Here is a 14,361-nt window from a genome sequence, read left to right on the forward strand (position 1 = left end):
TAACCAGGCTACATGCAGGCAGTGGAGCTGTGGATGTGACAGACCCTGATATGATCACCAAGGCTAAGCAAAAATGAGAAACAACGAGAATGCTGACTCAGTGGCTTTTCAGGGATCAGTATTATTTATTCTGCTTTCTTCATACCTTTACCCCATTTCCTCTCCTTTGTTACTCCTCCATCTCTTCCCTTCTATCTTGTCGTTTCTTTCCCACTTGACCGTTGGTTCCCTTTCTTCCTTCTTGCCTCCTTGATCTCCTTCTCCCTCTTAAAAACGTAACCCTAAATTTCATTGACTGGGGCCACCCAGTGGTCTAAACCTTTTTCCTCTACACCAAATGTCCTTGGCGAAAATAGCCGATCTAAAAGCTAGCTCACACATCGCAATGTGACCTAACAGCTTGTAGATCTTCTATTTTTGCCAAAAGTGTGACCTATTTTGGCAAATGTTGGCCTAAACCTTGCTATAAGTTGTTATGTATCATTATAAACTTTAAATTTATAACGAGTGTTATGAAGCCATTCAATGAATTGTAAATGTGATTATAATGAATTATAGACCCGACCTTTAAGTAAAGCATTACACAATACACCTTGCTTTGTCTTTGTATGCATATCTTTATTCATGACGATGTTTACAACATCTTGGATTATGTATTCATTTAAAAGCCCTGACAGGTCACCACTGTAATAATATGTAATACAATACAGATATCTACTGTATGAGTTTAGGATTAAACAGAGTCCCAAAGAGAGAAAAAAACCAAATTAAAACCATGAAAAAGAGTAAATATTGCATCATGCCTTTTATACCACGGCTGTAATTTTCTAAAATACATGCATGCAAACCTAAACATGTTTAAGGAACACGTCTGATCTTCATCGCTACAGCCTTCAGGGAGTATTTAGTACCCTTCCAGTTGTACCAGTATACACCTGTTGCATCACCCGTCTTTCCCCGAAGGTAAACACCATTGGGATTAGCTTGGAGACAGGACTTGTACCAAAATGCACCGTAATAAAGACTTGCACAGTTGTTGGCCCACGTGTCCTGATCTTTGTCAAAGGTTGTGAATTTCATTCCATTGCTATAGGTCAGTGAGTCTCCTGCTCCCCCATCCTTGAAGTCAGCAATGTGCAGCTTGTAGCCATCAGCCTCAGAACCCACAGAGAAAGAGGAGTAAGAGGCAAACGCTGTGTTTCCCTCAAAGTCTTCCATGTCCACCCTCAGCTGAAACTTTTTGTCCTTGGTAAGGAGATGCATGTTCTCCAGTCCCAGCCAGTACTCGCCTGATGCGTCTCCAAACCCAGCTCGGTACTCTGCCCAGGGTCTGTAGAAGTTCACAGTGCCGTCCACTCTTCTCTGGATGACTGTCCACTTCCCTCCATCTGTGTCCATGTCACAGTAGACCTTGGCAGGTGGAGTAGTGGGGTAGATGGTGTACACACCACTCGCTGTGGAGACTTTTTTGTAGATTTCGTCACAGTCCAGAACCAGCTTGTGATAACCATGATCACCATCGTTGTAGTTTTCCTCACAGTCCTGATCCTGGTTGATTCCACAACGAGGAGCAGAGTGGACTGTTACAGCCAGAAACAGAACTGCAGCAACAAGTATCATCTTGAAGTCTTTGAGTTGTAGCTTGTTGTTCAGATCAAAGGACGTCTGAGTGTGTTGAGTGTATGTTCAGCTCCAGTAGAAGGTTCAATGCAGTCTGTGTGTGGGACCCTTCTCTTATAGTTAAGAATGGTGACGTATTGACACCAAAGAGATCGTATGATAGATAAAGGTACTCTGTCACCAGACCAGTCTGACCTGCCTATACATTTTTGTTACATAGTACACACACGCACGCACGCACGCACGCACGCACGCACGCACGCACGCACGCACGCACGCACGCACGCACGCACGCACGCACGCACGCACGCACGCACGCACGCACACACACACACACACACACACACACACACACACACACACACACACACACACACACACACACACACACACCAACCAACCACATTATTCAAAGCATGCGCTGCTCAAGGTGCGGCCATAGTTGAATGATTATAGAGCCCGCCTTGGAACCCAGAGGTCACAGGTTCAATTCCAGGCCCTGCAGCAATGTGTCAAAGTGTCCCTGAGCAAGATACTTGACCCCCAACTGCTCCCCGAGACACTGCCCCCTAGTGCCCACTGCTCCTGTCACTAAGGATGGGTTAAATGCAGATACTGTTGTTTTCCAAAATATCCAGTGACAAAAACCACAAAGGTGTGTAGACTACATTATTATTATTATTATTATTGTTCTGAATAAACATAAAAATGCATGACCGTCTGTCTAGGATTCTGTGTAAACAGTCTGTCAGTAATAAAGCTATACACGATTATGCATTATGTGAATTCATATTTTGAATAAGAGCTTGGTGAAAAGAAAAACATCCTTCAACTCGTTAAAACCGGATAAGCATCTGTGTCATTTTAACGATTTTATCATTGGCTATTACAAAATAGCAGATATACAAGCTCACAGCGTGGCACGAAGTGACGCGCTTTGAGCTTGTACATCTGCTATTGTACAACAGCTTGTACATCTGCTATTATTGAACATTTTTGTTTGAGATTTTGATATATATTTTTTAACACAAATCTTCTCTTCTGGTGGTCCCTGGCACAAAACATTTTCAGATCGGGGGTCCACGTCCAAATACATATAATTATGGGGGTCCTTGGCACGAACATGTTTGAGATTGGCACGAACATGTTTGAGAACTATAGGGTTAATAGTTCCTGGCAACACAACATGTTTACTATATTTAATGAACGTCCTTACTGGAAACTAGCTGCTGTGTTTGGAATGTGAACTGACAGAGGATTCCTGCAAGACTGACAGTAAACAGGATAGACAGCTCATCATGTTGTAAATCGACTATTTTTCGGCAAAAATACAAGTACAGACCCCTGGGGAACTCCGGTCAACCAAGTATATCCAGTAGGGTTTAACCTAATATGACATGTCCAGAATAGAAATGCTAGGGTTCATGTGGTTAAGCTCTATACACTTTGTCGTATGGTGAATAGCAAAAATAGCTGATCTACAAACTCACAACACGTCACAATGTGACACGTTGTGAGCTGGTAGATCAGCTATTTTTGAAATGTTTTTACAATATAATGTCATGCCCAAAATAGGGATGCCAGGGTTAAAGTTGTTAACTATGCTCATTTCCGTTCCCTCCCTGACTCACCTTTCCTTCCATCTCTCCTTTCCCCACTTCTTTGTAAACCTCCATTATTTCTATTCTTCTTCCTCCCTTTCTGTCTCCCCCCAACCACCCATGCATCATCTCACCTCACCTCCCTGTTGCAGTGTGACCTAATGGCTTGGCATCTGTTGGTCTGTGTTAGCACTTTTCTACCATTACGGAGCTGGTCATTGGCTTCAGTGCTGGAAAGAAGTCCAGGCCAGCAGCTCAAGGACAGAACTATAGAACAGTGGTCACAGCACTCAGCACATGCATATAGGCTAAACATGCACGCACACACACGGCCACACGCACGCATGCAAATACAAATACCGGTGTATAGTGTATACTGTATGCTGAGATTCATTCACAGGCATACAGCACATGAGTGTATGGAATCATTTAGTGCACAAACACTGTGTTGCTCATTAATGAATATGCTAAAAGAAGCTCATGGGTGCATGTAAACTGTAACACGCTCACCCACATGCACGCGTACACACACACACACACACACACACACACACACACACACACACACACACACACACACACACACACACACACACACACACACACACACACACACACACACACACACACACACACAGTGTACTTTCATTAAGTGCTCTCTCTCTCTGATGACATGTTCAGTTTGGCTTCTCAGGCCACACGCAACATAAGCTAAGAAAACGCCCAGCAGCCCACTCTGCAAAATCCAACAGGAATGCACAACAGTTTGTGGTAATTGTATGGTAGCTCCCTTTCATGCAATAGATGTATGTGTATTGTGAATATGGGTTGACACGCGCAGTATCACATTTTATAGGATCACGACAGTAAGACCAATACAGTACTCAGATCAGTACTTGTTCCTTGGTATGGCTAAACGATGTTGTCATCACATTCAGTGAAATAATAACAAGTAAGACGCGCGAACGCTGGAAGCGAACGCAGCTCGAAAATATTGTGTATTTACAGACTTGTAATCCGTGTTATTTCACCGTGATGGGGAGAGAAGTGTGTGTGTGTGTGTGTGTGTGTGTGTGTGTGTGTGTGTGTGTGTGTGTGTGTGTGTGTGTGTGTGTGTGTGTGTGTGTGTGTGTGTGTGTGTGTGTGTGTGTTGTGCATTGTAATGAGAGCATTAGTGTCTAAATTCCTGCACTCTGGCGCACTCGGGTGGCTGCTTACAGGCAGTGCACGCATGTGAGTCACATGGGGGCATGAGCCAAATAGATGGGTTTCCCGTTGGTAAACATGAGAGGATGATGCGCGCGCAGTGGAGGGAAGAGCCTGTAGATGGCGCTATTACCCGCAGCAGCTCTGGCCATAGTACATTGATAAAATAAATGGTCTTCACCGGGTTTAATGAAAGTAGATTAAATGATGCAGTTTGTAATATCTTCTTTACTCAATAAAAATGATTTGTCGGAAGTTGGATCTGTCTGTATATAATAGCAGCATTATGCCTATTATGCCTATAATAGCAGCATTATGCCTATCTAAATCCCGAAAATAACAATAGAGTGAATGGCACTTCCGGGTCGTTCTACCTCCCGCATGCGCAGATTGGACACTCTGCTCTGTGATGACGTCGCGCGGAAACCCATCTATACTGCACACAGAGATACAGAGCCAAATACTGCACACAGAGATACGGAGCTACGACCCAGACATCTCCCCTGTCTGGACCAGGGACAACATTCAACTGCCCTCCGATGTCTACTACTGGTGGGTGGTAAGTAACCCCAATCATATGTTTTTCGCCTCCTTCCGCGTTCGCAAATATTCTTTACATTTCATTCTTTAGATTGGTTTAAAGTATATACCCTTGAGTGAACACTTTTAATCAAATCTTTTAATATACTATTTTTGCAGTAAGTGTACACATTGTTAGTTTAAAGCAGGGGTAGGCCTAACCTTAGGCACGGGTGCCAACATTGGCACAGGGGAGCGTAATCACTGGCACACTGGCATTAGTGTGTTTTCGGTTTAAAATAAAATATTTAAACAATGTAAATTAAGCTCCTCACATCTGTATGCAAATTAGATCCTGCACATAATTCTACAATAATTCAAACTCTGAAATCTGGTTAGGGAGTCTGGGAGATAGATGAGGTTATTGTTCTGAGTCTAATGATCAATACAATGTCCTGATGTGAATATTTCCAAAGAAGAAGTAGGAAAAAGGATGTTTTATTTATAGACAATCAGAATTTGTTGAAATATTGTATTTTTATGTGGTGTCGTAATTAAACGCAAATTTGAAAAGGCACACTGACTGATCAAGAAAATAAAAACATGGCACTTCATGTCAAAAAGGTTGCTGACCCCTGGTTTAAAGTGAACTCCCATACACATATGAATAGAAAACATATGATTGGGGTTACTTACCACCCACCAGTAGTAGACATCGGAGGGCAGTTGAATGTTGTCCCTGGTCCAGACAGGGGAGATGTCTGGGTCGTAGCTCTCATCAAACCACTCGGAAACCCCAGGGTCTCCGACACAGCGAGGGCAGGCACACGTCTTCTGTTGGGGACTCTCGGGCACGGACAGCCGGTGGGCGCCCGCGTAGCTGGGCACCAGCTTCACCCGCCTCGACTCCTCCCACCCGGGGGGCTCCAAGTAGTTGAACCCGACGCCCCCGCGGAGCGAGACGGAGAAGAAGAGCGAGGTTAGGAAGACGAGCGCCAGCGAGCCTAGGAGGACCCAGACTCTCAGGGAACACCTCACTCCTCCCCCTCTCTCACTTCCTCTCTCTCCTCCTCCCCCGGCACCGCTTCCTCCTCCTCCTCCGGCCGCCCCGGCCGCCCCGGCCGCCCCTCCGCTCAGCCAGGGCCGGAGCTCTGTGAGCCGGCCGGCCGCCTTGGACGGCCCCCAGCCCCCCCACCACCAGGCCCAGCGCCTGTCCCGGTGCAGGGTGGAGGAAGGGATGCGGCCCCCCCATGGCCATGCCCCGACGCCTGGGCCTGCCACTGTCCCAAACCCACCTCTGCCTCCTCCCCTACCTCCTTCCCCACGCAGCGACCACACGGGGCTGGTCAGCGTGTCCTCCTGACGAGCACACAGCCGGGTCACTGGGATCCCCCCGGCCCTCCTCTGCCTATGAGCCGGCACAAACCAACGTGGTTTAAAAGGAACGCAGGAGACGAAAAGTCACAACTGATCCGTCTCACATTCAGACTGTGTAGCTCTCGACGGGCGCCGCTCCCACACACTCTATCTGTCTGTCTGCCTCCCGCTGGATGCTTCTTTCCTTCGGTCTATTCCCTGCTCCAACTCCTCTTATCCCTCTCCGCGCTCCTCCTACACAGATCTGTGGTCGTCTCGCATGCGACACGCATGGGACAGTACGCACACACACACACACACACACACACACACACACACACACACACACACACACACACACACACACACACACACACACACACACACAGCTGTTGTCTTGACTGGTTAGGAAATATCTGTTGTCCTCAGTTCAGTGATGGTCCCTCGCTGCTCCATGCTCATTCCGTTTTTCCTTTCTCCCCATTTTCCTCTCCTTCAATCCTCTCTGACTTTCCTCTCTTTTTTTGGTCCGTCTGTCTATTTGTCCCCCACCCCCAACCCACGAACAGGAACACTGTCCATCTTCCGCAAATTTTGCCTCACGTAAGCGAGTTAGTTTGTTTCCACGGCCGTCCGTCTAACGGTTCACTCCAGCTCTGCGGTGGAGCCTCTCCGTGCCGAGTCTCTCTGTCTCTCTGTTGCTCTGCTGAGGCGACGGAGCCAGAGGAAGTGTGCAGACTAGAAGAGAGCAGGAGCAAGAGAGAGGGAAGGAGGGAGGCGGGGGAGGCGTACAGGGGAGGTGGTCTGGCATGAGAGGTGTTCCATCACTTCTCTAGAAAATGACGCCTCTGGCTCTTTCTCTTTTCTTTGAGCTCTCTCCGTCTCTGAGTTCCTTTTGCTTTTCTTGTCTGCTCTCACTACAGTTTCCACTCTTGCTTTCTGCCTCTCACGGTTTTCCTTGCGCTGGTTGTCCTCTCTCCCTGTCAAGTGTTTCTAACCTCCTGTCTCGGTTCTTTCAGTCCATTCTCTGTCCGTTTGCCTGTTTCAAAGGCTACTTCGTGAGCACTTGAAGTGGTCCAAAGCTCTCATCTCTCATTCATTTCCTGTTTTCTCTTCCTTTTCTATGAGGGTTTTTCAAAAAGATTCACATCCTTTGTTGGAAATTATTAAGAGACAGTTCAGCACCAGATGTACAGTACGTGTCTCAATAATGATGAGACAGACACTTTCAAAACACCAGCGCTGCTGTTTCTGTCCCTTTGCAGTGTCAATACTGACATGACAAGAGATAGCGTCCAGTGAAAGGAGAAGATTCCCTGATGAGGCTTCTCTTCTGCCCCCTAAAACGCCTGACAAACGAGAAAGAGGGGAGAGAGAGAGAGAAAGAGAGAGAGAGGGAGAGAGTTGGTTAGAAAGAAAACAACAACAAACCAGTCAATGTCAAAATATCATCCTCTGTCCAGCTGGCTATGAAAGGACTGGAAGAGAAGGAGGGAGCAGTATCTGTGTGGCTGTCTTTGTGTATGCGTGTGTGTGTGTGTGTGTGTGTGTGTGTGTGTGTGTGTGTGTGTGTGTGTGTGTGTGTGTGTGTGCGCGTGTGCGTGTGACGTGTGTGTGTGTGTGTGTGTGTGTGTGTGTGTGTGTGTGTGTGTGTGTGCGTGCGTGCGTGCGTGCGTGCGTGCGTGCGTGCGTGCGTGCGTGCGTGCGTGCGTGTGTGTGTGTGTGTGTGTGTGTGTGTGTGGGTGTGTGTGTGTGTGTGTGTGTGTGTGTGTGTCTGTGTACACATGGCTTGGTGGTTTTCATTGATTCTGTGTCCGGGTTTGCTGTTGCCCCTCTCTAATCTGCTGAACTGTAATCTGAGTGTGTGCCCTTTACCGTGCACCTGGCAGCTGTCTGCCTGATCCTCCAATCTGATCGCCCTCCAGACAGCCCTGAAATTCACATGCTCACAAAACCATCAACAAACACATACTGGTCCCAAGTACCTGACCCTGGGTGTGTGTGTCTGTGTGTCCTCTTGTGCTCAGATACTGGCAGTTCCCAAGCGAGGGGTGCTGTTAGCCACTCCTATACAGGCGGAAATCAAGCTCCTGTGTATGCCTTTGTGTGTGTTCTTCAGGGATTTCTTAGTGCCGTCATGACTGTCATAGTGTTCCTCTGGAAACCTGATGAGATTGAGAGAGAGAAAGAGAGAGAGGATAGTGATATTTGCTGTTGCCCTCCTCTTCCTTCCTTCTTGCACTTCTTATTTTTTCTTCCCCTCTTCCTCATTCCAACACGCTCCTGTTTTCTTCCCCCCCCCCCTCTGATTTTGACTCCAGCAACCATCTCTTTCTCTCTGCTGATTAAATCTTCTTCTTTTCACACATTATTCATTCTGTCCCTAAAGTTCTTGTTAGTGCTTGCTCATGAATTACACCTTTTATACTCACAAAGTGTCTGTCTGCACAGCTGTCTAGCCTTTGGCGAGTACAGTAGAGAAACACAGCTACACTACAAAATATTTTAAAACTGCACACAACACTGCACTCTAAAATCCACTATGTTTTAATTATGACATTTCAATTTCAAAGTACAATTTTGTGATCATTTATATTATAAATTAAAATGTGTCACAAATTATACCTACTGTAAAAGAAAGGGAGGTCCATTGTCATGAATGTTGTAGGTGTTATTCTGGCTCTTGTGCCCCTTTTCAGGATGCATGTGTATAAAATCATAACATGCACAACATCATAACATGTCCAGACCATCAGCATATTATATTTCTACTTTGTCCAAAACAAAATCTCCATTTTGCACTGTACAGTAGATGCTTTTAAATCTAAAATTGCAGGTGCATACGCATACCACACCCAGTTAAGGATGCTTATGGAATCAGCATTTACAATGGATAAAAGCACTGTTAAATATTTTCTGTGTGGACTGACGGTAGTTGTGCTATACCCTCAGATATTTTGGTTTTCTGAGACTTTTGGAAAACCTCTGCAAAACAAAATCATTTGAACATCCCTGACAAGTGATAATATAAGCTAATATATTAAGCTTATAGTAAACTAGACTGGTATAACAAAAATATGCCACTAGAAAAACATGGCCAACTACTGTAACATGCCACACCCAGCAGCTTGTTAATTCAGGCGCAAACAAATACTGAGAGCGATTGCTGGACAAGTTGGCACTGCAGGTCCAAAGATAGACTCCCCCCTAACCTCCCCACCCAGCACTTGAATAATTATATCCTGCTATGTCTTTTGATACATTTCCATAGCAGCCAGAAATGATGCAAGGTTGCTAAGGCAACAGAGAAACTTCAACCCCCCCCCCCATCACGCTGACCCATCCAAACAATGTAGAGAGAAATGCATGTTGTATTCTCCATCTCCTGTTGATGCGTTTTTGCTTTGTGTGTGTGTGTGTGTGTGTGTGTGTGTGTGTGTGTGTGTGTGTGTGTGTGTGTGTGTGTGTGTGTGTGTGTGCGCGTGCGTGTGTGTGCGTGTGCATGTGCGTGTGTGTAAGCCATGCTGCCTGTTTCCTCTGTACACCTGTGTGTATGAGGGAGGGGTGGCAAGAGAGAGAAATTGTCCATGTGTTTTTTTGCCATTTACTTGTGTTACCAAATATTGGCAACACATACAGTACATTCCCCTATTGGCATGGTCATTGTTGTTGAGCATGCATTCACGCATGATTGCATGTGTGTGTGCAATGCATATGTTCCCAATCAGTCTGTTTGTTAGTAGTGTTGTTCCTCTGGGTTTAAGACCGTCACATACAGTAAGTCACTATTCACTATTAGAAACCATAATCTGTGTGTGATCCTGCAATGAGTAACAAAACATACACGTACACACACATAGTTTATCTATGGGCTACACTCTGTTATCGTGGTGTTGCTGTCTCTTTTTGGATTATATGGCTGTACTTCCATGAGCGGCTTTACAGGCTGTAAATCAGGAGGTAAAATCAAACGGATGCTTTCACTATGTGAATTTTAACAAGTTATTTTCCTCACCCGAAACTTGCCGCATGGGAAGACTTTTTTTCTACATTTGTCCTTCATAGTTTCTAAAAGAGCTGGTTTGCATTGTTGGTGTACCTCATTGACGCCAAGGGATATAATTAGGTTACTCGTGTGGCTAGCTCCTTGGATTTAATGATGTATTCTACCTACGCTAACAAGTCATTTTAGGAAAAGGAAAAGGAAAAAAAAACTTTCTCCCGGGGTTATGGGGTAATATTAAGAAATCATTTCAAATGATTCCCTTAAGACTATGATAAACAGACAAAATAGAATACTTATTATGACAGCAAGATGGACTAAACTGATTTTCCTTTTGCACAGATGCTTCCATTCAACAGGCTCATATAATCCACTGTGGCGTTCATAATGTTCTTACCAGTCCACACACCATTTCCCCATGTGATATTATAGTAAATGATGCAGTTGCCATGGTAACACAACAGCACTTTTAAGGCTCTTAAAGTGTAGAAATTCTCATTAATAAGACAACAGTATCAGCTCTCTGCATGATGTGCTACGTTCTGGTGATTTCTGTTGCTCAACTTCAATCAGTGTTACTGACTGGCTGGAAAGCCAAAAACTGTTTAAGCTACCATTAAATGACAGGAGGGCATGAAACATAACTTTTTTGTAGGCTAAATTGATAACAGGGTCGAATGGGTTCTCAGAATTGTATTTTGTCCCTCACAAAATAATTGAAATAGAAAGGGCTGATTTAACACAACATGGGTACCCATCATTCCATTGGTAGATAGCCTTTTACCATTTTTAAAACTGTGGCCATGAAACATCCATTTTAACTGTGATAACCCCTTCTATTCATTCTTATTCTGTTTCTGGATTTCAGACCTTGAGAAGAATGGAATTTGTGTGGTTTTTAGTTGAGTAGATACTTCTTTTGCTCATCCTTCCTCTCTCCAGCCCTCTCTCCTCAATCTCATCCTTGCCAAAGCCATTGTCCATAACATAGCAATGTTGATATGATCATCACAATGTACCCAATATCACCTTAGTCCGCTAGCAGTACAGACAGCTTGTAATAATGGAAGCGTGATGAGAATTTAAGCTTCACAGGATATCACACACTCAATTCCCACAGTATTTGTGTGGCAATATGTCACGGACAAATTAAGTATGAAATTGCCTTTTGAATACTAAAATGTCTCCCATGTTGATTTCATGCTGACTTGAACAAGAAGAACAGCATATTAACTGTCAATCACCACCCACATGTCCCCTGAGTACTGTCTCTGACTTTCTCTGTCTATCACTTTCTGCATTAAACTTGGCTTTTGTCTGTCTATCACAATAGAGGTGTGTTGCTATCTGATTCTTTATCAGTACCAATTATAATCCCATTCCTGCTTCTGCTGTCTCTCTATAACAATGGATTACTTCGGAGGCTTTGTCAATTATAGTAGTAAGATGTAATCTTAAAAGAGGCAGTTCTGCACACTGTCTATCTTCTCTATCTTCTCCACATTAACTTCCTGTTGTGTGCTATTGTCTAATTAATATTCATTTATTTTACTTTGTCTTCTGTTGTCTCTCTCTCTCTCATTCAGTCTCTGCTGTTGTGGATGTTGTGGATGAAGTTTGAGAAGCTGAAAGAATATGCACATCTTTTGTTGGGATGCTGGGGTACGGTAGGAAAGAATAGAGCCCTGAATATGATCCAATGTTACGGTATTATTTACCGACAAAGTTTCACGCCTCTGCTCTTTGTCAGGTAATGTTTGACCTGAAGTTTGAGAAGCTGCTACTGTTTAGAGACGGTGTCAAAAAACACATTTATGTGGAATTGTTACTGTGAAAAATATACCAATGAAAGATTATATCAAAAATAACTTTTGTTTAACTCTTTCAGTGCCATGCTTATTTATGGAATTTTGGTTCTGAGTGCCACAACCAAAATTAATTGTAAAAAAAAAGTGCTTGAGCCGAGATACAGCCTTTTTCAGTAAAAAGTTAAACAAGAAGTGAATGGAGCAGCAAATCTTCAAATCATATCTTGGGTTCTGAACATTTTTTTTTTTTCATGACGTCTTTGACGTCATGTGGCACACGGGGCGTCAGGCCTTGTGACGTCTTTGACGTCATGTGGCACAGAATGAGTTTGAAAAGGTTACACGGTATGAATTTAAAGTGCAATACATACTCCTTCCAACATAGGGGTTCGGACAGGCTATCTGAACTATAGTTCAGAGAGTCAGGACATCTGGAGGTGCACAAGTGTGTGTGTGTGTGTGTGTGTGTGTGTGTGTGTGTGTGTGTGTGTGTGTGTGTGTGTGTGTGTGTGTGTGTGTGTGTGTGTGTGTGTGTGTGTGTGTGTGTGTGTGTGTGTGTGTGTGTGTGTGTGTGTGTCCTGATCCTTAGAGTCCCTATTCTGGGCATGTCATGATAATTATTCTGAAAAATATGGCAGATCTACAAGGCTGATCTACAACAGATCTATAGAGCTCTACCAAATTATATAGGATTTAAAGCAGTACCTTCCCTCACACAGTCTTTTCTTTCTTTTCTTCCATCACTGTGTGCGTTGTGGCATCCTTTCTTCTTAATCCTCTTTCCTTAATTTATTCCTCTCTCTGTATTTCTGTCTCTGGCTCAATTCTAACTAGACGCGTCGCAATTCTGGGAAATTGCAAAGTGTGGTTGCGCCGACGCCGGTCGCGGGTCGTTGCCGCCGGGACGCGAGGAATATGCTTGGAGGAATACCGTCGGAGGCCGCGTGACTGCCATTCGAATTTAGTGCTGATTGGATCCTGCGTTCGTGATACATGGCGTTTTTATTTGAAGAAATAGGCCCCTCCCACTAAATTAAATAAGCCCCTCCCACAAATGTAGCGGGCCAATGACATCGTCATGTCACTCCTGAGATCACCTGCTTTTCAATTTGAGAGGAGTGATCCCCCCAAAAATCATGTTTTTGCATCAAACGGTTACGTTTTGCACAGTTGTGGCGCCCCCTATGGGTCAAAGTGGAAATGCTTTTGGGGATTCGTTGAGTAAACCACCCTCGACATGTGATTCAAATTTGGGATCGATTGGACGTTTCGTTCGTGATTTTTGGCCTTTTTGGTAAAACGGGCTCCTCCCACTAACTTTGGAAGCCAATTACGGACGAACGGTAAGGACTATAAAAATGCCGTTTGGATAGGTTTATCGCATGAGTCCATAGATCACGTGTACCGATTTTTGTGAGATTAGGGAAAAAAAAATATGAAAAGGTGCAAAAAGTGTGTTTTGAAGAAAATTCAAAATGGCGGAAAATCTATCCTGACGCAAATGGGCGTGGCCTATATGGGGAGATGCGTAGTGACCCAAGGAATCCAGGGAAAAATTAATTTTGGCAGGGACCCCTTAGCTGAGAAAGAGATGAAGCAGGGACCCCTTAGCTGAGAGAGATGAAGCAGGGACCCCTTAGCTGAGAGAGATGAAGCAGGGACCCCCACTATTGTATAAAATTGTGTTCCAGATTAAACATTTTCATAGATGTCATAGATAGCTTAGGCTGTCATCAGTGTTGTGTAAATTAATGTTTTTTATTAATTTCAGACATTTAACCACTTAAAACCTTCAATAGTCTAATTAATAGTACTTGATTTGCTCCTTTTCCCCCCTACACCAAACCTCTTTGCCGAAAATAGCCGATCTACAAGCTCACTACGCCTTGCAGCGCGAGGCGTTGTGAGCTTGTAGACCCTAGACCCTAGGGGTCCCGGACCCCCTGTTGAAGACCCCTGGTCTAAAGTAAAGTCTATATGATTAGAACATGCATAAACATTCGACAATTTAGCTGAATGGGATGGGGTAGGACTAGGGAAAAAAGATTTGTATTCTAGAACCATTATAGGCCAAAACTAAAAGTGGGCTGTTATAGCGCCACCATGAGGCCGACTGGTGTAATGTGTTTTTTTAATAATTTCCGACTAAATCATGAACCTCCCCACCACATCTGGTAACTCTAGCTCTTACGGTTTCAGAGCAAAAAATACTTGAATTTGAGTTTTTTCACTTTTCCATTAAAGTGGA

At 44.3% G+C, this 14,361-nt stretch overlaps 2 protein-coding genes and 1 long non-coding RNA gene across 3 annotated transcripts in view; all 3 read right to left on the minus strand.

The window, feature by feature from the left end:
• Window positions 1–6,204, minus strand: part of st3gal2 (ST3 beta-galactoside alpha-2,3-sialyltransferase 2) — a gene marked incomplete at its 5' end in the record, with an annotated part of 31,580 nt that extends 25,376 nt beyond the window's left edge. Inside the window, 2 exons of the mRNA XM_080438163.1 lie at window positions 5,643–6,156; window positions 6,188–6,204. Coding sequence (XP_080294289.1) covers window positions 5,643–6,156; window positions 6,188–6,204 — 531 coding nt within the window. The remainder of the gene's footprint in view (window positions 1–5,642; window positions 6,157–6,187) is intronic.
• LOC308091575 (microfibril-associated glycoprotein 4-like) lies at window positions 609–3,296 on the minus strand (the record flags this gene model as incomplete). Its single annotated transcript, XM_080437238.1, has 2 exons — window positions 609–1,548; window positions 3,252–3,296. 2 exons carry the CDS (start codon window positions 3,294–3,296, stop codon window positions 859–861), a joined length of 735 nt encoding a protein of 244 aa, XP_080293364.1. The 3' UTR covers window positions 609–858.
• An 80-nt stretch (window positions 6,205–6,284) lies between the features above and the next one.
• Window positions 6,285–14,361, minus strand: part of LOC308091778 — a 32,866-nt gene continuing 24,789 nt past the window's right edge. Inside the window, exons 2-3 of the long non-coding RNA XR_013933741.1 lie at window positions 8,288–8,467; window positions 6,285–7,651 (exon numbers count right to left, since the gene is read on the minus strand). This is a non-coding gene — a long non-coding RNA (uncharacterized lncRNA). The remainder of the gene's footprint in view (window positions 7,652–8,287; window positions 8,468–14,361) is intronic.

The sequence above is a fragment of the Gymnoscopelus braueri genome (genome assembly GCF_963280865.1).
Source record: "Gymnoscopelus braueri genome assembly, chromosome: 9".
NCBI classification, from domain to species: Eukaryota; Metazoa; Chordata; class Actinopteri; order Myctophiformes; family Myctophidae; genus Gymnoscopelus; species Gymnoscopelus braueri.